Source organism: Psammomys obesus, unplaced genomic scaffold (genome assembly GCF_907164565.1).
Source record: "Psammomys obesus unplaced genomic scaffold, mPsaObe1.curated_primary_1811, whole genome shotgun sequence".
Lineage (NCBI taxonomy): Eukaryota > Metazoa > Chordata > Mammalia > Rodentia > Muridae > Psammomys > Psammomys obesus.
The window spans coordinates 404,515-423,908 of NW_026596130.1; the positions used below are offsets into that span (position 1 = coordinate 404,515).

The following is a 19,394-nucleotide window of genomic DNA, read 5'->3' on the forward strand; positions in this document are numbered from 1 at the left end:
CATTCCAGCGGCCGGAGTCCGCACCACCGCGACGATGGCCTCGGAACCCAGACGGCCGGGCCACCCCCGACCCCAGCGCTAGCTCGCGGGCCCCGGTGCCAGCCGAGTCTCTCCCCCGCCGCCTGGGCGCTCCCCGCCTCCACCCGCCGCCGCCCGGCCTGCGTCTCTCCGCCCCCGGCTCCACCCCGTTCCTCCTCTCCTCCCCTCCTCTTCCTCCCGCTCCCTTCCCCCAGCCGCCTCCCTCGCTCCCCCTTCTCCCTCCTCCCTCCTCTCGCACACACACCCCCGCTTGGGCCTCCTCTCTCTCTCTCTCCGGCTCCATTTTCTCCGCCGCCGGGGGCCGGGGTCTCCTGTGGGGGTGCCCAGGCGGCACCCCGGGTCTCCCCTTCAGTGCCGGGGTGAACCCCCGGAGGGGAGCCGGGAGGCGGGTTGCCGGGCGGGGTTGGGGCGGAGGGAGCAGCGGCCCCGGCGAGTTTGGGGGGGAAGTCACCCGGCGGGGGGAGGGGCGAGCAGGGAGGGGGCCTCAGGGCCCCCCCCAGCTATGGACGAGCGGCTGCTGGGGGCCCCCCCCCCCGGGGGGGGGCGGGGGGGGTCGGGGGCTGGGGGGTGGGGAGCCCGGGGCCCCTGGCGAGCCTCCCGGTGGCGGAGACCCCGGTGGGGGAAGTGGGGGGGTCCCGGGAGGCCGAGGGAAGCAAGACATCGGGGACATTCTGCAACAGATAATGACCATCACCGACCAGAGCCTGGACGAGGCCCAGGCCAAGTGAGTGCCCCCTCCCCGGGACCCCGCTCACAGCTCGGAGTCCTCCGCAAGCCCCCCTCCCCCAGGGCCCTCTCTGGATCTTGCAACTATTTTCTTTCCTTAGTTCTACTGTTCTCTGAAAGCCCGCTTTGCCCCTAGGCCCTAAAGCCTCCACAGAGGGAACCCCAGGTGGTCTAACTCCCTCCTAACCTTTTGCTGACCCCTACAGTCTACACCGGCCCATCTCCTGGCTCTCAGACTTAGGAACTGTTCTCAGCCAAAGCTGTCTTCCCTAACTCTCCAGCCAGCCCACCCCATTCTCTACGGATCCAGGATCTCCACACGCTCCCTTCCACCGCGTTTGGGGCGTGCAGGAGACCTCACAGCCTTTCCCCCTGCTCAACCCACACACTGTACTGAACTCCCAGGTAGCGGCCCCCCCCTCCCGGCCCTCCCCCCCCCCCCCCCCGGCCGCTCGTTTCCCTCTCCCGAAACCTCCCCAGCCCCTTGTAGTTCTTCAGGCGTCTGTCGATCCTTTCTCCGTCTTTTTGCTTGCACCATCTCCCTTAGCCTCAGCCCGCCCATGGTGACTTTAGCCCCATAGCCTGCATCTTCTGCTTCCTGTGGCCCAGCAGCTTCCCGGAGCAATGGCAGCTGATCTTCTCAAGAACTACCCCTCCTGTGACACTCTGCACCATTCCACTTTCCCCCTCCACAGATTACCCCTACCTTGTTTCCCTGCACCCTTCTCATCTCTCTTGGCCCCTGAACTCCTTTTCTCCTCCCATTCCTTCAAAGGAAACACGCCCTAAACTGTCACCGAATGAAACCTGCCCTGTTTAGTGTCCTGTGTGAGATCAAGGAGAAAACTGGTACGTGGGTGCCCCTCAGCTCCCCACTCTGGGAACAGGACTCCACTCTAGGGTTCAGGGTTGGATAAGCCGAAGCCCCCAGGAAGGAAAGACCCAGGGAGGCACTCCAAAGGGAGTGGGGAAGGAACCTTAGCCTGGAGACCTGTCTTTGGCACTGGCTGGCCGAGGGGTCCTTAAGTCTCCTTGCCTGCCTGCTAGGCCTTAGCATTCGGAGCTCCCAGGAGGAGGAGCCGGTGGACCCCCAGCTCATGCGTCTGGACAACATGCTTCTGGCAGAAGGTGTGGCGGGGCCAGAGAAAGGGGGGGGCTCCGCGGCGGCCGCTGCAGCCGCCGCAGCCTCCGGAGGCGGCGTGTCCCCCGACAACTCCATCGAACACTCGGACTATCGCAGCAAGCTTGCCCAGATCCGCCACATCTACCACTCAGAGCTGGAGAAGTATGAGCAGGTGAGAGGGTCCAGTGAGCGGAAGCAGCTGCGGACGCCCCGGCCCCAGGCCACGGGCCTCCTCAACAGCCTCCCTGCCCCAACAGGCGTGCAACGAGTTCACCACCCACGTCATGAACCTGCTGAGGGAGCAGAGCCGCACACGGCCTGTTGCCCCCAAGGAGATGGAGCGCATGGTGAGCATCATCCATCGCAAGTTCAGCGCCATCCAGATGCAACTGAAGCAGAGCACCTGTGAGGCCGTCATGATCCTGCGCTCCCGCTTCCTGGACGCCAGGTGGGGCTCGGGGATCCCCACCCGCAGCACCTGCCTCCCTCCCGTACCTCTCCAAGACCCCTGGGCTGCCATGTTGCCCAAGAGGACAGGAAGACGAAGCCACGTCCTGGAGTTTTCTGACAGGCTGGGCCCTCCTCTCCCCTCGCAGGAGGAAACGCCGCAACTTCAGCAAGCAGGCCACCGAGGTCCTGAATGAGTATTTCTACTCCCACCTGAGTAACCCTTACCCTAGTGAGGAGGCCAAAGAGGAGCTCGCCAAGAAGTGCGGCATCACCGTCTCTCAGGTGCTCTTCGGGGGCAGGGGCAAAGAGTCCTGAGCTGTCACCCGTTGGGGGGCTCCCGGAGAAGGGCTCCCACCTGACCGTCTCTGTCCAACCCCGCAGGTTTCCAACTGGTTTGGCAACAAGCGAATTCGCTACAAGAAGAATATTGGGAAGTTCCAAGAGGAGGCAAACATCTACGCTGTGAAGACAGCGGTCTCGGCCGCCCAGGGGGGCCACAGCCGCACCAGCTCCCCAACGCCCCCTTCCTCTGCAGGTGGAGCCCACTGCCACTCTAGATGGCTACCTCGCATGCTTCCTGCTTTTGTTCTCATTTCCTGTCCACGCACGATGATAGCAAAGAGGACTTTGGGGGTGAAAGAGACCAGCTAAGATGGGGTGGTGGTGTCAGGGGCCTAAAGTAGGTAGATAGCCAGGGGAGGTTCACGGGTAGCCGATCCTGGGGGTGGGGCTGCTGCCGTGTGGGTAATTTGCCTGTGACCCACGTCATTCCCAGGGAGTTAGCGTCCAGGAAGCCAAGGGCTGTGTTCCTCTCCTGTCCATCATCAGGCCGTCCCCTGTGCTTTTTCTCTAATCTTCTCTCTGCTCCCCCAAGGCTCTGGCGGTTCTTTCAATCTCTCAGGATCCGGAGACATGTTTCTGGGGATGCCTGGGCTCAACGGAGACTCCTACTCTGCTTCCCAGGTCGGGAGCCCCATCCTGCCTTTCCTCTTCTGTTGTGGGCGTGACGGGAACCCTCCATGACAGGCACCTTTGCCTGCGCAGCTCTGTCACTGGCCCCTCCCCCCGGCCCCGACCCAGACATACGAGGCCTCTGCTAAGGCTTCCGTGCGTCATGCCTTTCTCTGTGCCCTGCAGGTGGAATCACTCCGACACTCAATGGGGCCAGGGAGCTACGGGGATAACCTTGGAGGAGGCCAGATATACAGTCCTCGAGAGATGCGGGTGAGTGGGTCAAGGGGCCTGCCATCCCCGGCTGCTGGCCCTCTCGGGGACAGGGGTGTGACCCCGCCCGGGGTTGCCCACTCTCTGACTCTCATCCTCTCCTTCACCAGGCCAATGGCAGCTGGCAGGAGGCTGTGACCCCATCCTCAGTGACATCCCCAACGGAGGGACCAGGGAGTGTTCACTCTGACACCTCTAACTGACCTTGCCTCTCGAGGTCACAGGGCTGGGGTCTCCCAACAGGCAACTCTCGAAGAGGATGTGGGCATCAGAGGACAGACCCCACAGAAGCACAAAACAGAAGAGCGATTGGGGTCGCGCCCTCCCCAACTAGACACTCAGTGCTGGGGTGCTGACTACATGGCAGGGAGAGTGGGGTGTCCTCCCCCCTTTTTTCAAACCCTTTTTTCTGTCTTTTTTTTCCTCTCACACAAAACGCCAGATAGCTACTTCTCAGATCTCTGTCTCTGAAGCCTACACCCACCACGACGATTGTGTTTGTCTCTGGGCTCCACCGCCTTCCTTTCCCCACTCCACTTACATACTCTGGAATCTGGAGATGTCAGCCCTGCCCGACCCAGAGATGCCAAAAATGGGGACTCCTGGACAGAGGCCCTGGGCCAACCCCCCTTCCCCACGCATCCCACCTTCTGCCCCTCCAGACGGCTTTATTACCTCATACGCATCTTAAACCAATAGAATCGCTCGGTGGACAAGAGTGTCTGACTCAGATATCTACCTCGGAGGGAGTTTCTGCTACTTTAGGCTGGGTTTGGGAGTTAGACCTTTTCTTTTTTTTAAGAACCCCTGGACTCTGTGTTTTTTTTTTTTTTTTTAATTGTTTTTGTTGGTAGTGGTGATCCTTTATATTTTAATAGTTTGAAGAAGTAGGGTTTTGATGTGTGTGTGTGTGTGGTGTTGTTTTTTTTTTTTTTTAAATAAACATACTGGTCTATTTTTGTTTACCCTGTGAGAAGTAAGAGCCAAAGGGGCCTCTAAGAGAACAAAGAGCCCAGGGGTGGGTGCTCACTCCAGGCCTGCAGTGGGGAAGTGGATTTTGCAGGACACCGTGTCCTTGTCCAGGACACTTAGCTGTCAACTTGTGCAGGCAAATCTCTGCTGTATTTGGTGTGGAGCATAAGGCCCCGTAGCCTCCTGTTTCCCCCACTCCCAATAACCTTTGGGCAAGGCTGGACTGAACTCAGTGACTTTTGAAAAAGTCGAAAGACTTTGTTTTGTTTTTTTTAAACTATTTACAGAGTGGAGATGAATGAGTGGGGAGGGTGTTCTTGCCAAATATGCTAAATATGGGCTGGGTGTTTATATATATGTCTATATATGTATCTCCCCCAGTTTCCCAGAAATAAGTGTTTCTGTTCATTTTTTAATCTCATGCCAAAATCAAGGGGGTGGGGAGAGGAGGGAGGTCACAGAAAGCCAGGTATGAGGGAAAAGTTTAAAAAGTTCATCTCAGCCTTCTGACACCCTCAGAATCCTCCAGACTGTCTCAGTGGGGAACTCCTCCCATCAAAGACCCAGGCAGGATTGAGGGATAAGAGGGTGGCGGGAGGCAGGGGCCAGGGGCAGTTCTCTCCTCACCTGTAAACTTGTAGATTCACAGAAAAAAAAAATTGCAGTTTTAAATAAAGAGATTTCTTTTTCCCCTGGGTTTAGTTGAGAATTCTTTTTTTCCAAAAAAAAAAAAAAAAAAAAAAAAAAAAAAAAAAAAAACCTTACCCCCAAAGAGTAAGTCTTACAAAGCCCCAACAAGTTTCGGTTCTGTCCTCACTGCGAAGATGTGCCCTGTTGCCCAGCAACTTGCCCCAGTCAGGATGGAGCCCTAGTGAGCCCCTTGTGGGACTGATGGGTCGCAGGGGCCTAGGGGAAGCCAGACCCTCAGCAGCACATCACCCTATCCCGGGTGGGCTGTGCCAAGAGGCTGCTGGTGCCCAGAGGTGGGTGAGGTTGCTGCTTGTGGCACCTGAAGGACTCTTGTCCCAGAAGCATGAATTCTTGGCATTCTCTGTGACGGGACAAGATGGGGGCAGGGCAGAGGGTACAAGCCCCACCTAGGGCAGTGGCACAGCAGGAAAAGGGGCAGACAGAACCAGGAGCCCGGGAAGGAAGCATGATGCCAGCAGGGACAGCAGCGGGAGCCTGGGTGCTGGTTCTTGCTCTGTGGGGTGAGCTACTCCCGGCCCCACAGACCCTCCCTCCAGCAGCCCTGCTCCCTTCTCCCCAGGACCTCCCTTCTCCCCAGAAATTCCCTAGAACCTGGGCACCACTTACCAAAGCCCTTCACCCTCCCTGTCCTACACCCACTAGCCCCATATCTGCCCTTCTGCCCCTCTACCACGATGCTCCCACCCAGGAGCTGCAGTTGGTGGCCAGAACGTCACAGCACGAATCGGAGAGCCCCTTGTGCTGAGCTGTAAGGGGGCCTCTAAGAAGCCGCCTCAGCAGCTAGAATGGAAAGTGGTAAGCAGGACACCCCGTTTGGCCACCCAACCTCAGGAGCCATCTGAGGGTCCCCCGCACCCCACCCTGCCTAGCCAGTCCTTCCCTGGAGGACCCAGACGGCTTAGGCTTTTCTCCTTGCAGAACACAGGCCGGACCGAAGCTTGGAAGGTCCTCTCCCCCCAGGGAGGCCCCTGGGACAGCGTTGCACGAATCCTCCCCAACGGTTCCCTCCTCCTTCCAGCCATTGGAATTGTCGATGAGGGCACTTTCCGGTGTCGGGTGATCAACAGGCATGGGAAGGAGGTCAAGTCCAACTACCGAGTCCGCGTCTACCGTAAGGGTTCCAGGCCTTGGCTAAGTCGGTTTTCATTTTTCCCACCCTTGACTGACCCTGGTGTGCACAGACCTCTGATCTCCCAGGCCTAGAGTGTGAGAACCTTCACAAAAAAAAAAAAAAAAAAAAAACTAGGCTTCTGATTGAATTTCCCCTCCAGAGATTCCTGGGAAGCCAGAAATTGTGGATCCTGCCTCTGAACTCACAGCTGGTGTGCCTAATAAGGTAGCAGAAATACAAGAACGTAGAAAAGGCCCTTTGAATGCAGTGTGCGCCCATATCACCTCAGTCAGAGGGTGAGGTCTCCATCTTTCTCCAGGTGGGGACGTGTGTGTCTGAGGGAGGCTACCCTGAAGGGACCCTTCGCTGGCACTTGGATGGGAAACCCCTGACTCCTGATGGCAAGGGTGAGTGCCAGGGTTCCCTGCACCGGACCACAACCACCTTCTTCCTGATGACGCTCACACCCTTTTGGGTGTTTCATCTTGTCTTACCCACTACAGGAACAATTGTGAAGGAAGAGACCAGGAGACACCCCGAGACAGGGCTCTTCACGCTGCAGTCAGAGCTGACAGTGACCCCAAGCCTAGGGGGAACCACCCATCCTACCTTCTCCTGCAGCTTCAGCCTGGGCCTTCCCCGGCGCAGGCCCTTGAACACAGCCCCCATTCAGCCCCGTGTCAAGGGTGAGGAGGGAGGGAGGGCCCAGTCTGGCTCTCTGGGAGGCAGGGGTCAACACCGGGCCTGTGGGGCCTGCTCCCAGAAGTCTGACGGGCCCCACGTCCATCCCCACCCAGAGCTTGTGCCTCCAGAGGGGATCCAGCTGTTAGTTGAGCCAGAGGGTGGAACAGTCGCTCCTGGTGGCACTGTGACCTTGACCTGTGCCATCTCTGTCCAGCCCCCTCCTGAGATCCACTGGATAAAGGACGTGAGTGACCCGGAAGGCCCGAGGTGGGAAAACTGACAGGCATAGGGCTGGTAGGGGGACACAGCCTGCAAGCTGGGCTGGAAGACAGAATGCGAGGCTGTGGAGATGCAGGCAAGACTCCGGACGCTCTTAAGTCTCCTGTCCCTCTCTCCCACCAGGGCACACCCCTGCCCCTCGCCCCTGGCCCTGTGCTGCTCCTCCCTGAGGTAGGGCAGGAGGATGAGGGTATCTACAGCTGCGTGGCCACCCATCCTAGCCTTGGGCCTCAGGAAAGCCACCCGGTCAGCATCAGTGTCACAGGTAACCTCCTCCCCCCCAAATCCCAGCAACCCGGGGCTGAGGTCAGGGCCACAGACTCCAACTCCCTACCAGACTCAGACAAGAACCCCAACAGTCATGCCACCCCTCCCTCAGCACCTCCAACCACCAGGCCTCTTTTGCTCCAAAATCTTGTCAGGAGAGAAGTTTGGCCTCTCCAGGAAGTGATGGGAGATGGCCCTGGGCCTCCCATCAGAGAGCCCCATGGGAGTTTAAGCCTTCCTCCTGATTACTCTTTATCTTCCAGAAACAGGCGAGGAGGGGCCAGCTGCAGGTGAGGGGTGAGCTAAAGTCAGAGCGAAGCGTGTGGGTGCCACATGTGACTGGGCTCTAGCCGGCAAGGAAGGAGTGCTGTGTGCTGGAGCTACGCCCTCAACCTTCCCTATGTCCCTACAGGCTCTGTGGGTGGGTCTGGGCTGGGAACCCTAGCCCTGGCCTTGGGGATCCTGGGAGGCCTGGGAATAGCCGCCCTGCTCACTGGGGCCATCCTGTGGCGAAAGCGACAAGCCAGAGGAGAGGAGAGGTGAGTGAAAGACGGGGACTTCCAGGCAGCTGTCAGGTGGGCCAGCAGAAGGCTAGAATACTGTCCCTTCTCAGGAAGGCCCCAGAAAACCAGGAGGACGAGGAGGAGCGCGCGGAGCTGAATCAGTCAGACGAAGCCGAGACTGCAGAGGACGGTGCGGGAGGCCCTTAGGAGGGCCAGGCCGACCCTGTCCACCAGCTCCTCCGCCTTCCCCCCTTGACAACCCTCGCTCAGTAAACACCTGACAGGTTGCCCACTTGCTGTCTGTGTGAGAGAAGCATCCTTACTCCTGCACCCCAGAGTCCTGCAGGGAGGGGCTCACTCCACGCCGCCCTCCGTACCGGCAGCTATTCAAGCTGGGCAGAGGCGCTGTCGGGTGGGAAGGACTGGGGAGACTTCCCAGCCATACATTTCATGTCTTTTTATTATTATTATTATCATTATTATTATTTGAATCTGTAATAAAGGAGGTATCGAGGGATGGAAAGGAGACAGGCGTCTGGGTCAGAGCTCAAGACAGTGGGGAGAGAAAAATTAAATTAAATCAACAGCTGGAGGGATTGGGGAGAGCCCACCTCTAAGCATCAAATCAAGAAAGCCGGGAGAGAGTGAGGCCTGGAGAGCGCAGACCTGCACTCTGTCCGTAGGCTGCCCACCTTGGGGCAGGAGAGACTGTGCTCCTGGGCCGGCAGGACACAGCAGCAGAGACTCCCGTCTGGAGCAGACTGGTCACTCCTCCCCAGGCCCTCCTGAAGGAGGCCTCCGCAAACAGAGACGGGTCATGGAAGTGAGGGGGTGGTCCAAAAGCAAGGAAGGGCCAGCAGGGACCCCCAATACTGATTCTCCTCTAGCTAGAGGTGGGCAGGTGGGACACAGCTCAAATACTGAGCAGCCAGAAAAAGAAGAAGATGGCGACAAACAGGAAGAGGGAATCTTGCCAGCTGGAGGCCGGGTGACCCTGTCCCAGATCCACACCTGTAGGAGAAAGGAAAGCTTCAAAAGCCAGGAGAAGGTCCGGGGCAGGGCCCTGGCAAGAACCAAGCAGGAACTCTTACCTGCTCCCCTCCGGAAAGGATCATGGGTATTGAACACGGTGGTGAAAAAGCCAAAGGGGAAAGCACCAACACCAAACGAGAAGTGAAAGCCCCCGGTGTCACCGAATGGCTGGAACCCCTAGAAAGGCAGGGGAGGTCAGGGAGAGCCACAGGCTTCGGGCACCAGAGGGACAGCTGAACAGGGAGACTCACCCCTCTGCTCTCTGGAGCGGGTCGCTGGCCCTGAGGGCGGGGTGGAGTTTTCAGCCTGGGGTCCTGGGGCTTCTGGCTCCCTCGCCCATAGAGAGGGACGACCTTCTCCCGGCTGATGCCGGCTTTACACACTGGGCACTCCTGGCGGTCTGGCCGCGTCTCCAGCCACTGGGAGGAAAATAGGAAGTGTTTGCAAGTACAAAGAGTCTTCAAGCTCCTCAGTCCTCCCTGCTCACCTCATGAGTACATACCTGATGAAGACAGGGCCAACTGGATGGAAAGAAGCAAAAACAGGTCAAACTACAGAAGGAGCCACGGACCCCAGAAAACAGAAGCCCACCTCACCAGTCTTCCCAGGTCCTCCCCACTGTATTCTATGCTTCTACAACTTCTGGCACACTTGCTGACTTGACTTCTCCAACTTCTCTCATCTTTAATAGATAAAGTTTGAAGGTACTCATCACATTTGATCCTCTTCTTTCTTCCAGGGCCTCTCTGTCCCTCTTTCCCCCTCTCTCTCCACACACGCGCGCACACACACCTCCCTCAACCTCTCCCCTTTCTGTCTCTTAACTTGGTTTCCCAATTCAACAGGTTTCCTTTCAGCCCAAACTCCATTCTGGCTCCTTATTCCTCCTGACTCCCATCATTAGCATACATCCTCACTGTTCCTTTCCCTCTCACTTCAAGCTCCATGACCTTTTAACCTCTCCATCTGGTCCTTCCACAATGGCCCTGTCCTCAGGTTTGACAAACCACCCCCTCCCACATCTCATCTTAACGTGGTCCATAGTCCCTAGATCTTTCCCTCCTCCGCTGAGGGGCCCCTCCCCTAACTGAAAGCCCCTCTCACCAGTTTTTATGTCAACAGCTAAGTAGATCTAACAGGGCACTGTGGCTCAGGCCTCACCTTTGGGAATGAGTATGTAGAGTCTCCCGTCTCGCCTCATAACATACCACACACGCCACCAGCTCCTCAGACCCTCCTTTCCAGACACCTCGTCCCCACCCCCACCCCATACACACACACACCAGCAAAGACACAAGTCCCCGCCTCAGGCCTTCCCCACGAGGGGCGGGTGGGGGGTGACGACGGACGGACATACCTTCGGGTCATCTGAATAACCGCACGGTCCGCGCTCTCGGCCTCCCCAGCACAAAGGTGAGCCCCACCGCCTCACCCCACACCCCCGACTCGGATTCTCACCAATACAGGTGGCCACACACGCTGACCACAGCTTCGCGAGCCGTCTCCAGACATATATTACATTCGAAGGTCGCGCCCGCCCCGCCCCGCTCGCGGTTTGGCCCTTCGGGGCCCCCGTCCTCTTCCTCCGCTGCTGCCATGGCCGGTTCTGCTTCGCCCCCACGTACCCCTCAGTATCCCCAGGCGCACACACATAGACGCTCACACACGGAACACACACGCTCACGCCCCAACAAAGCAGGCCCGCCTTCTGCCCACGGTCGTTGGGCAGACTTCAGGATCTCCTCATCACCGTTGGCCGACACGCCTGCCAATCATCCAGGGTCCAGCGCCAGGGTCGCGCCGAAGAGCAGGGGCGGGGAGAAGGCGTGCCAGCGCTGCGCTCAGCTGGGGAGGCTGTCATTCGTCCACGCGGCTGCCACTCACACCTGAGGCTCAGCAGGGACTGGCTCAAGCCCACAGGACCCGCCCACCGGGGCCGCCTTCCTGCCGTCTCTTCCTCTTTCGAAGGACGTCCGGGTTCCTATTGGACTTCCGCGCCTGCGGTTCCGAATCGAGTGATTGGCTGGAATAGCGGGCGGGGGGGACGAGCATGCGCAGTAGGCGGGGGGCGGGAGCGGTGCGGGCCAACCCGACGAGGGCCGACCGCCCTCCAGTCCCACCCTCGTCGCCGCCATCTTGTCGCCATGGCAACCCCCCCCCCCGCTATTGGCGGGGACCACGGTTCAAAAGCCTTGGCTCGGCCTCATCCGGGTCTCTCGGCGGGGACTGTCTCGGCTTGATTGGGCGGTTTACTTCGCCGCTGATTGGCCGAGACGGTGCAGAGCCGAGGCGCGGGGTCGGGGCTAGGGGGAAGGGCCGAAATAGCAGGGTCGCAGGGTTCAAGATGGCTCCGGCCTCCTTGGGTGACGTAGAGGGAAGGCCTTGGGCCCGCCCCTCCCTCCTGGAGAAGCAGCGAGCAGACCTGGGGCTACCCCGACGTGTGGATGGTGCGGCCGTCGGTCTGCGGCGCCGGTGTTAACCCAGCTCTCTCGGGTGGACGACTCGGCCTCTCTAGGTGATTCTCCCAGCAGAAGCGAGCCGGAGGCCCACCGCCCCGTTGTAATGTGACACAGAGCAGACCACAGTGGGCCTCAAGCCCGCCCTAAACCTTAAAGGGCAGAAAAGGTCTGGTTCCAGCCCTTCGGGAGTGGGCGCCCCAGGGCCACGGCCCGCCCCGCCCTCTCCTTGTAACTTGCCCTGCGGAGCTTTGGCTCTTCTTCTCGGCTGGCCCGCTGGGAGCTTGGGTCCTTCCGACAGTCGGTGACCCTCCCTGTGGCCAAAGGCGCAGGGTTAGGTAACAGCCTTCCCACTACCAAGGGCGCTTCACCAAGCCATGTAAACTTATCCAGGTCAAAGGTGTCCAGGGGCGGGAGATAAGAACGGGCTAAGGACTGTCTAACGCCCTGATAAAAAGGGCCTATGTGACTCGGGAATAAAGAAAGGTGAGAAGCTGGGACTGGAGAGAGGGAGGTACGGGATTCTGCGAGGATTCTGGAGTATTGGAGAGGTTTGTATACTGGAATGGCGAGTACGGAGGTAGGAGTGATGGGCCGGACCAGAGTATGAGAAAGAGGTTAGGAAGCAGGGCTTGGCCAGGAGGATACATGGCTCGCCCCATCATTCTGTCACCCCTAGGAAGCAGTGCTGTACTGTCCAAATTCCATCCAGAGAAAGGACTTAGATTCTTTCTTAAAAGTCTCAACTGTAGCCGCAAACTCAGAGATACTCCTGCCCCGGGCTCCCCCCTACTCCACCAAAGTCAGCTGCTAGATTCTGTGGCTCAGATGAAGGAACTGGGAAAGTACTTGGACAAGCAAGCACGTAAGGGAGAGAGAGTCCTTCTATCTTTAAAGAGCAAAGGTGGGTGGAGGAGATGGGGACCCGGGCCAAAGAGCAAATGTTCAGGGAAAGGTGAAGCCCTGGGCAGAAAAGACTGAACCTTAGTCTTCAGTTTGTGACTGAATAGGGGACAGGAAAGGGGGTGTCTCGGATCCTGGAGTTACAGGGGCAGGGCATAGCGCTGGAGTCTAAAGAAAGGCAACCGTGTCAGGCCGACGAACGGTGTGAACGAAGCCAGGCGGTGCAGAGGCACGGAGCGGGGAACCAGGTCACAGGTGCTGAGCCTCGCGGAGCCGGCCGAGGCCGCGAACTCCGCCGAGCTCGCCCGGGGCGGGGCCAGCGAGAGGCCTGGCAGGCGTGGGGGGGGGAGAGTGCTGGTCTCTGAAGACCCGATTGGCGAGGCCCGCTGCCCATCATCGCCCCCCACTTCCTGGCCAGCCCCGGAAGCCACGGGCGCTGGGAGGGGCGGGGGAGATAGCGGCGGCAGTAGCCCCGGCCCTCGGAGAGCCGGCAGGGAGGGAGGGAGGGTGTTGGGGGTACGGCCCCCCACCATTCCTACCGATATGGGTCCAGCTTCCCGCTCCCACCACCCCTCCATCGGCCGGGGCTAGGACATCCCCAAATCCTGTCGCCCCCTTGGCACCGACACCGAGACAGAGATACAGCCGCCACCACCGCTGCCGCAGCCTGGCTGGGGAGGGGGCCCGTCCCCCAGGCCCCCCGCCCCATTGAGGTGTGGGCGGGAAGGGGGGGGAGGAGGTGGGAGGAGGGCGCCGAGAGGGACGGGGATGGGGAGAGAAGTGGCTGGGAGGGCCCGCTGGGGACTTGCTGGGGAGAGGGGCCTGAGCGGAAGAATGGGAGCGACGGGGGCTGGGCACAGGCTCCGAGGTGGAGGGCTTGCCCAGAGTGCAGGAGTCGGGTCAGAGAGCAGTAATGGTAACTCCGAATTTGGGACGGGGGTGTGGACACCGGAATGAATCTTGAACAGGGGATCCCCTTCAGGTTTCCCAGCCCTTCTGCTGCGTTTTTTGGCCCCACATGACTTTTGGGTGGCGGTGAGAAGGCCAGGTCTGCTTCCTAGGAATGCTGTCAGGCACCCGTTAACCTCTAGGCACGGAACCACTCGTTTCTCGGCGGCCTTCCACGTTGGGATAGACCCTCACTAACACAGGGTGTCTTGAGGGAGGCTCTGGGTGCCTTTGAGAGGCTGGAGTGCTCGTGTGCAGCAGAGCTGTGGAGAATGACGTTTAACCTCCCATCGGGACGGCTCTCATATATTTCATGCCCGTGCCTCATGTTCAGTTTGTGACATGTTCCAGTGCCAAATGGATGTGAGGTCTTGGCATGTTACACCTGTTGGGCGTTTCCATGTTGCCCCCATGCTCTGTGGTTTCGCGTGTTTGCCTTATCGCGTTTTCTTGGCGTCACAGGGGTTCATCCATGGTTCGGAGTGTGCGGGGTTCTCCCTCTGTGGGATCTATGGACTTAGCCCTGTTGTGATCCCAGTAGCCTGTTTTCCTACATGTGCCCCAGATCTGCATGCCCCCTGGTGTGACGTGTGGCACAACCCTAGCGTGCAGTGGTTGCACCTGCCATTTATTTCCTAATTTTATTGTCAGTATGATCCGGTGTTCGCTCATGAACCCATCTGACATTCCAGTGTTTATAAATCTTCAAACATATCTGTCTATAGATGGTTACTTCATCAGAACAAGGTTACACAAGTATTTCTTGTTCTGAATTCCCAGAAGCATTTTTTCTTGTTTTGCTTGGAGGCAGAGTCCATCTGTAGTCCTGGCTGTCCTCAGACTCACCTGGCTCTGCCTCAGGAGTGCTGGGATTAAAGGTGCATGCCACCGTCCAGCGAAGAGTTCTGTGTCTGCCTTCCTTCCTTCCTTCTTTCCTTCCTTCCTTCCTTCCTTCCTTCCTTCCTTCCTTCCTTCCTTCCTTCCTTTCCGACAGTCCCACATACCCTGTGCTGGCCTTGAACTTGAGATGTAGCCAAGGCTAGCCTGGAATTCCTAATGTCCTACCTTAGATTCATGTGTCACCACACCTGTGTCCCAAGCGGCCCCTCTTCATTTGTTTTACTTTGCTGACCACTCAGCCTGTCTCTCCACATGTTTCTCTCCACTGCCCATATACACAGTCTGTGTCACAGCTTTGATGCAGGTCTGTCCTGTGGTGAACCCCAGTGCCTGTGTCATGTGTGGGCCACTGCCTGTGCCCCGCTCTTTGTACCGTTGTCACATACTTGATGACGAGTATAGGGGCATGCTAGTCCCATTGTGCTCTGTGTGAGGCGATACCTTCCTGATTTATAATCTGACCTTCCTGTGGCCATGTGTGTCTAGAATGGCTTGCTGTCAGGATTTTGGGAGGAGGTGGCTTTTCCTAATTAATATTCCTTAAGAAGGTAGCCATCTAGCGTACGGTCAGAGCTGCCCAGCCCTGGGCTGCAAGTGTAATTCGGTGGCGGAGCGCTTGCCCAACCTGAAAATCCCAGCACTGCCAAAGCAAAATGAAACAAAAACCAGGACCATGCTGCCTCGGGTTAACTGATCACTGTGGGCGTGTATACAGCCGTGTAATCCCGTCAGGGCTCACTGAGCACCCACTGTTCCTGCTGCTGTGTGTGGGCCCCGGGAATGAGACCTGATCCCTGCCCTGGCCCTGTCCAGCCTGAAGGAGGCCGGGCAGGCGAGACCAGTGAGCGTGTACCCCCAGTACATCAGCGCCATCACTGCGCCCGCAGCGTGGCGGCATCAGACTTACCTGGAAGGCATGTTGAGGCTCAGGCTGGCCCGGGCCAGGGCTCCTTTTGCCTGGGTGAGGCCCAGCAGTTTGCATTTCACCTTGATAAGCGCTGCTCTGTGAGTGGTGTGACATACACCTCTCGCCCCAGCATTCAGGAGGAAGGAAGCATTCAGGCAGGAAAACTGTCCTGACTGCTGTGGGGATGTGCAGGGATATTGGAGAAATTTGTGATGGAGCGTGAGCCTGGCGAGGGGGCCACTGGGCTGTGTGAAGCAACAGGAGGTAGGGCTTGCCCAGCCACAGGGAACAGTGGTCAAAACAGAAGCACAGAGGACTCTTGCTGAATCTGGGGAAGTGAAATAGAGCCTTTTGGAGATGGGGTCTGAGAAGCACAAGCCAGCTTTTCAAGAAAGGCCTTTGTAGGCAAAGACTCAGGTTGAGGTGTGGCCGGGGCGGGGTGGAAGGTGCGCTCACAGCATGCAGAGAACAAGCAGAATAGTTAGCAAGCCTGCTGGTAGGTTCTGGGGTCTAGGGCCGGGACAGGCTGGTGTGGGTCCCCCTCTGGCCTCTTGAAGGAAGAGAGAGCCTTTGACCCGCATGCACAGGTACAGAACACGCTTTTTATCAGCTCCGACCCTGCCTGCAGCACTGGAAAGAGGAACGGCCCAGAAGGCAGGTTCTGCATCATGCCTTCCTCCTGAGCCTGTGTCTGTCCTGGCAGCTTGTCGGAAGCTCTGTCCACCCTGCCCTCTGTTTCTTTGGTGTAGCCTCTCCCACCCCCAGCCTGCCCACATTGCCTCCCTGAAGGCTGAAAGGAGGGAAGGGGGGCTTGGGTTTGTTTGCCCGTGTGTGGAAGCTCGGTGGTGTGTTAGGTGCAGGGCATAAACGAGGCCACAGAGTGGGGCAGTTCTAGACAGGTATTTACACCCAGTAAATTCAGAACTGTATGTGGCTGTATTAGCTTTTTCATGCCTGGCAATTTTTATATCTGCAGCGTGAGCCTCTGTCCTTGCCACTGGTTCCATAGTGTTTGTCAGTCACTGACTCCATGTCTGCTGCGTGTAGTGTGTGTGTGCATGCGTGTGTGTGTGTGTTCAGTAACAGTGAACAGGACACTTGGGTTTAACCTAGAAACTGCTACTGAGGAGCCACGTGGCCTCAGGGAAGCTTTTTCCTCTCCTTGAGCCATTTCCTATGAAATCAATAATGCTAATAGTACTTTGTAAACTATCACGTGGATCATACATAGGGTTTAACATATGATCTATTACGTCACTGTCCACCAGAAATAAATGGAGCCGCTCTTTAGTTTTAAACTTTTGATAACCCCAACAAAAAAGGTGACAAGAAGCAGTGCTGTTTATTTCATCAGTGTATTTAACTGAAGCCAATGGAACCAGAAGGAATCAGTAGAAGGTGATCAGATTCGAGGGAGGAAGGACACTTAGCTAGCACGCACAGGCCCGGCCACTGGGGCAGCAGCAAGGGACTATTTTCGGGATATTTTACGTGTCTGTTTTTCAGCCCAAATCCTCAAGAGTCTGGTGTGCCTTAACATTCCCAGTCCCTCTCCATTGGAAGTGCACGGTATAAGTATAGGCAGCCTGTGAAGAGCAGGTCGAGGTGCCTCATGCTTGTCACCTTGGCGTGTGGAGGCAGGGGTGTGTCCGTGAGTTAAGTGCAGCCTTGGCTACAGGGTTCCAGGTCATCTGGAATTAGAATGAGAATCTTCCTCAAAAAAAAGTCCCTTCCAGCCCCAGCTGTTAGCCGCCAGGGCCGTTGCCCCTCCCCTCCACTTGCCGTGGGGCTCTTGTCTGTCCCGGGAAGACAGCTACTTCAGACTCGTTCCTCCCATTCTGGACCCTGGGAGCATCTCCCAGCTTTGCCTGCTGTTAACCCGCTGCTCTCACCTGCAGGTGACCAGAATGGAGCTGTGGCCCGGGGCCTGGACGGTACTGCTGCTGCTGCTGCTCCTCCTGCTGTCCACCCTGTGGTTCTGCAGCTCCAGTGCCAAGTATTTCCTCAAGATGGCCTTCTACAACGGCTGGATCCTCTTCCTGGCCATACTCGTGATCCCCGTGTGTGCTGTGCGGGGGCGCAATGTCGAGAACATGAAGTAAGGGGCCAGGGGAGACATGGTGGGTCCTGGGGGAACCCAAGGGTGAGAAGGGAGCGGTGGGCTTGCAGGGGAGAAGGCTGCAAGCCACAAGCATGGGAGAAAGGGGCAGAGCTGGCCAGGAGGCAGCAGGCGCGGAGGCACCGGTGGATCCACCGGCCCCTTGCCGTGACCCCGCAGGATCTTGCGTCTGCTGCTGCTCCACATCAAATACCTGTATGGGATCCGAGTGGAGGTGCGGGGGACTCACCACTTCCCTCCCACGCAGCCCTACGTTGTGGTGTCCAACCACCAGAGCTCCATCGATCTGCTCGGTGAGGCCTCGTCCCGGGGCCCAGTCCTCCCACAGAGCCTTCTCCCCGGGGGCCCCTCCCAAGCCTGGTTCCATAAAGGTCCTCGGTCCCCCTCCTCTTGGAAGTCACCCCTCCTCAGGCTTCTCTTCCCTGGGTCGGGTCTGCCCTCAGCAGGTGCCTATGCCTGTAGCCAGCCCTGATTGCTCAGGCTTTCTCCAGCCCACTGATCTCCAGTTTGTGCGGGCGGTGGCCTGGGGTCGGTGGTGTGATGCCTGCCATGATGCTGCCTGTACCCTGATCCGAACCCCACCCCCACCCCTGCCAAGGGATGATGGAGGTGCTGCCAGATCGCTGTGTGCCCATTGCCAAGCGTGAGCTGCTGTGGGCTGGCTCTGCCGGGCTGGCCTGCTGGCTGGCAGGAGTCATCTTCATTGACCGGAAACGCACGGGAGATGCCATCAGTGTCATGTCCGAGGTGGCCCAGACCCTGCTCACCCAGGATGTGAGTCTTCCATGACGGGAGTGTGGAGGTTAGGGAGTCAGTGGCTGCAAATCCCCAGTAGTCAGTGCTGTGTCCTTATTACAACTGGGCAGCTACTGACACAAGCTATGGCCTCTTCCCTCAGGTGAGAGTGTGGGTTTTTCCCGAGGGAACAAGAAACCACAACGGCTCCATGCTGCCCTTCAAACGTGGCGCCTTCCACCTCGCAGTACAGGCCCAGGTGATCACTGCGTCTCCTCCTGCCTGCCAGCGCCCAGCCCCACTTCCTCCCTGCCTGGACACCTGCACTCACTGCTTTGCCCCTTCCCAGGTCCCCATCATCCCCATAGTCATGTCGTCCTACCAGGACTTCTACTGCAAAAAGGAACGCCGATTCACCTCGGGTGAGTCTACTGGGTGGAGGGGCCGGGAGCGGATCCTTGGGAGCCTGGGGAATGTCCCTGAGGCAGGGGATCTTAAGTGCCCACTGGACATGCCAGGAGGGTAGTCCCGTCTTTCCGAGAGGGACTGTTGCAGTCTGGAAGGAGAGTGAAGCCCGAGGGTGCCGAGCCAGACTGACCACACTCTGGAAGCATGCAGAGAGGCCTAGACAGGATCCGGGGATCTTGTTAGGAGCTGGTGTGCAAGCAGAGCATCACTGCTGGAGGACAGTGTAGCAGTGAGCTTGCACCACAGTTAGCTGGTCCTGATGCTGGCCCCACCCCACCAGGACGGTGTCAGGTGCGTGTGCTGCCCCCAGTGCCCACAGAAGGGCTGACGCCAGATGACGTCCCAGCTCTGGCAGACAGAGTCCGACACTCGATGCTCACCATCTTCCGGGAGATCTCCACTGACGGCCTGGGTGGTGGTGACTGTGTGAAGAAGCCTGGGGGAGCGGGCGAGGCCCGGCTCTGAGCTCTCATCTTTCCCCACCTCGACCCAGGCCTGATGCAGGGCCAGGCCTCCTTCCCGGGTCCCCACTCTCTGTACTCCCTTTGGAATCTTCTCAAGTGATGGTGGCACAGCGTCACTTCACGCCCTCCCCTGCCCCACTTCGGACGCTCCTGCATGGTGCAGGCTCTACTCCGAGCCCCACCTGCCATCTCGTCTTGTGGGACACTTGCCTCCCCTCATCCTTGGCTCAACCGATACAAGGGTGGGAGACGCCCACCCCGCTCCTTCCCTGTGGTCTCTTTGCGGCCTTCTCTCCCTCTTCACCCACACTGGACAATGGACTCATCTGTTCTGTGGAACAATCCATCCCTTACCCCCAAGTCCACACGTGAG

The 19,394-nt window shown here is 58.4% G+C and overlaps 4 protein-coding genes across 9 annotated transcripts; 3 read left to right on the forward strand and 1 right to left on the reverse strand.

The window, feature by feature from the left end:
- Positions 1-246: 246 nt before the first annotated feature.
- Pbx2 (PBX homeobox 2) lies at positions 247-5,230 on the forward strand. The gene is given in 10 exon segments (XM_055591996.1): positions 247-559; positions 561-763; positions 1,541-1,614; positions 1,813-2,060; positions 2,146-2,336; positions 2,485-2,620; positions 2,720-2,873; positions 3,213-3,301; positions 3,476-3,562; positions 3,673-5,230. Coding segments are annotated over 10 exon segments (1,293 nt in total). The 5' UTR covers positions 247-541; the 3' UTR covers positions 3,766-5,230.
- Positions 5,231-5,549: 319 nt separating this feature from the next.
- Ager (advanced glycosylation end-product specific receptor) lies at positions 5,550-8,358 on the forward strand. Of its 2 annotated transcripts, XM_055591980.1 has the most exons (11): positions 5,550-5,745; positions 5,934-6,040; positions 6,164-6,356; positions 6,517-6,581; positions 6,676-6,763; positions 6,860-7,042; positions 7,154-7,284; positions 7,443-7,584; positions 7,850-7,876; positions 7,999-8,125; positions 8,200-8,358. In XM_055591980.1, exons 1-11 carry the CDS (start codon positions 5,601-5,603, stop codon positions 8,294-8,296), a joined length of 1,305 nt encoding a protein of 434 aa, XP_055447955.1. In that variant the 5' UTR covers positions 5,550-5,600; the 3' UTR covers positions 8,297-8,358. The 2 variants fall into 2 exon arrangements, with proteins under 2 accessions (XP_055447955.1, XP_055447956.1); XM_055591981.1 differs by lacking the exons at positions 7,999-8,125; positions 8,200-8,358 and having other exon boundaries at positions 7,495-7,584; positions 7,850-7,970.
- A 173-nt stretch (positions 8,359-8,531) lies between these two features.
- On the reverse strand, positions 8,532-11,237 carry Rnf5 (ring finger protein 5). The gene is made up of 5 exons (XM_055591952.1): positions 10,580-11,237; positions 9,624-9,642; positions 9,373-9,540; positions 9,181-9,298; positions 8,532-9,100 (listed from the first exon to the last, which is right to left on the reverse strand). The coding sequence occupies exons 1-5, from the start codon at positions 10,717-10,719 to the stop codon at positions 9,003-9,005; spliced, it is 543 nt and encodes a 180-aa protein (XP_055447927.1). The 5' UTR covers positions 10,720-11,237; the 3' UTR covers positions 8,532-9,002.
- A 151-nt stretch (positions 11,238-11,388) lies between these two features.
- Positions 11,389-19,288, forward strand: Agpat1 (1-acylglycerol-3-phosphate O-acyltransferase 1). Of its 5 annotated transcripts, none has more exons than XM_055591948.1 (7): positions 11,389-11,636; positions 17,134-17,333; positions 17,514-17,647; positions 17,953-18,128; positions 18,253-18,348; positions 18,439-18,511; positions 18,838-19,288. In XM_055591948.1, exons 2-7 carry the CDS (start codon positions 17,143-17,145, stop codon positions 19,020-19,022), a joined length of 855 nt encoding a protein of 284 aa, XP_055447923.1. In that variant the 5' UTR covers positions 11,389-11,636; positions 17,134-17,142; the 3' UTR covers positions 19,023-19,288. The 5 variants fall into 5 exon arrangements, with proteins under 5 accessions (XP_055447923.1, XP_055447926.1, XP_055447925.1 ...); XM_055591951.1 differs by lacking the exon at positions 11,389-11,636 and adding an exon at positions 12,007-12,063; XM_055591950.1 differs by lacking the exon at positions 11,389-11,636 and adding an exon at positions 12,074-12,128.
- Positions 19,289-19,394: the final 106 nt, after the last annotated feature.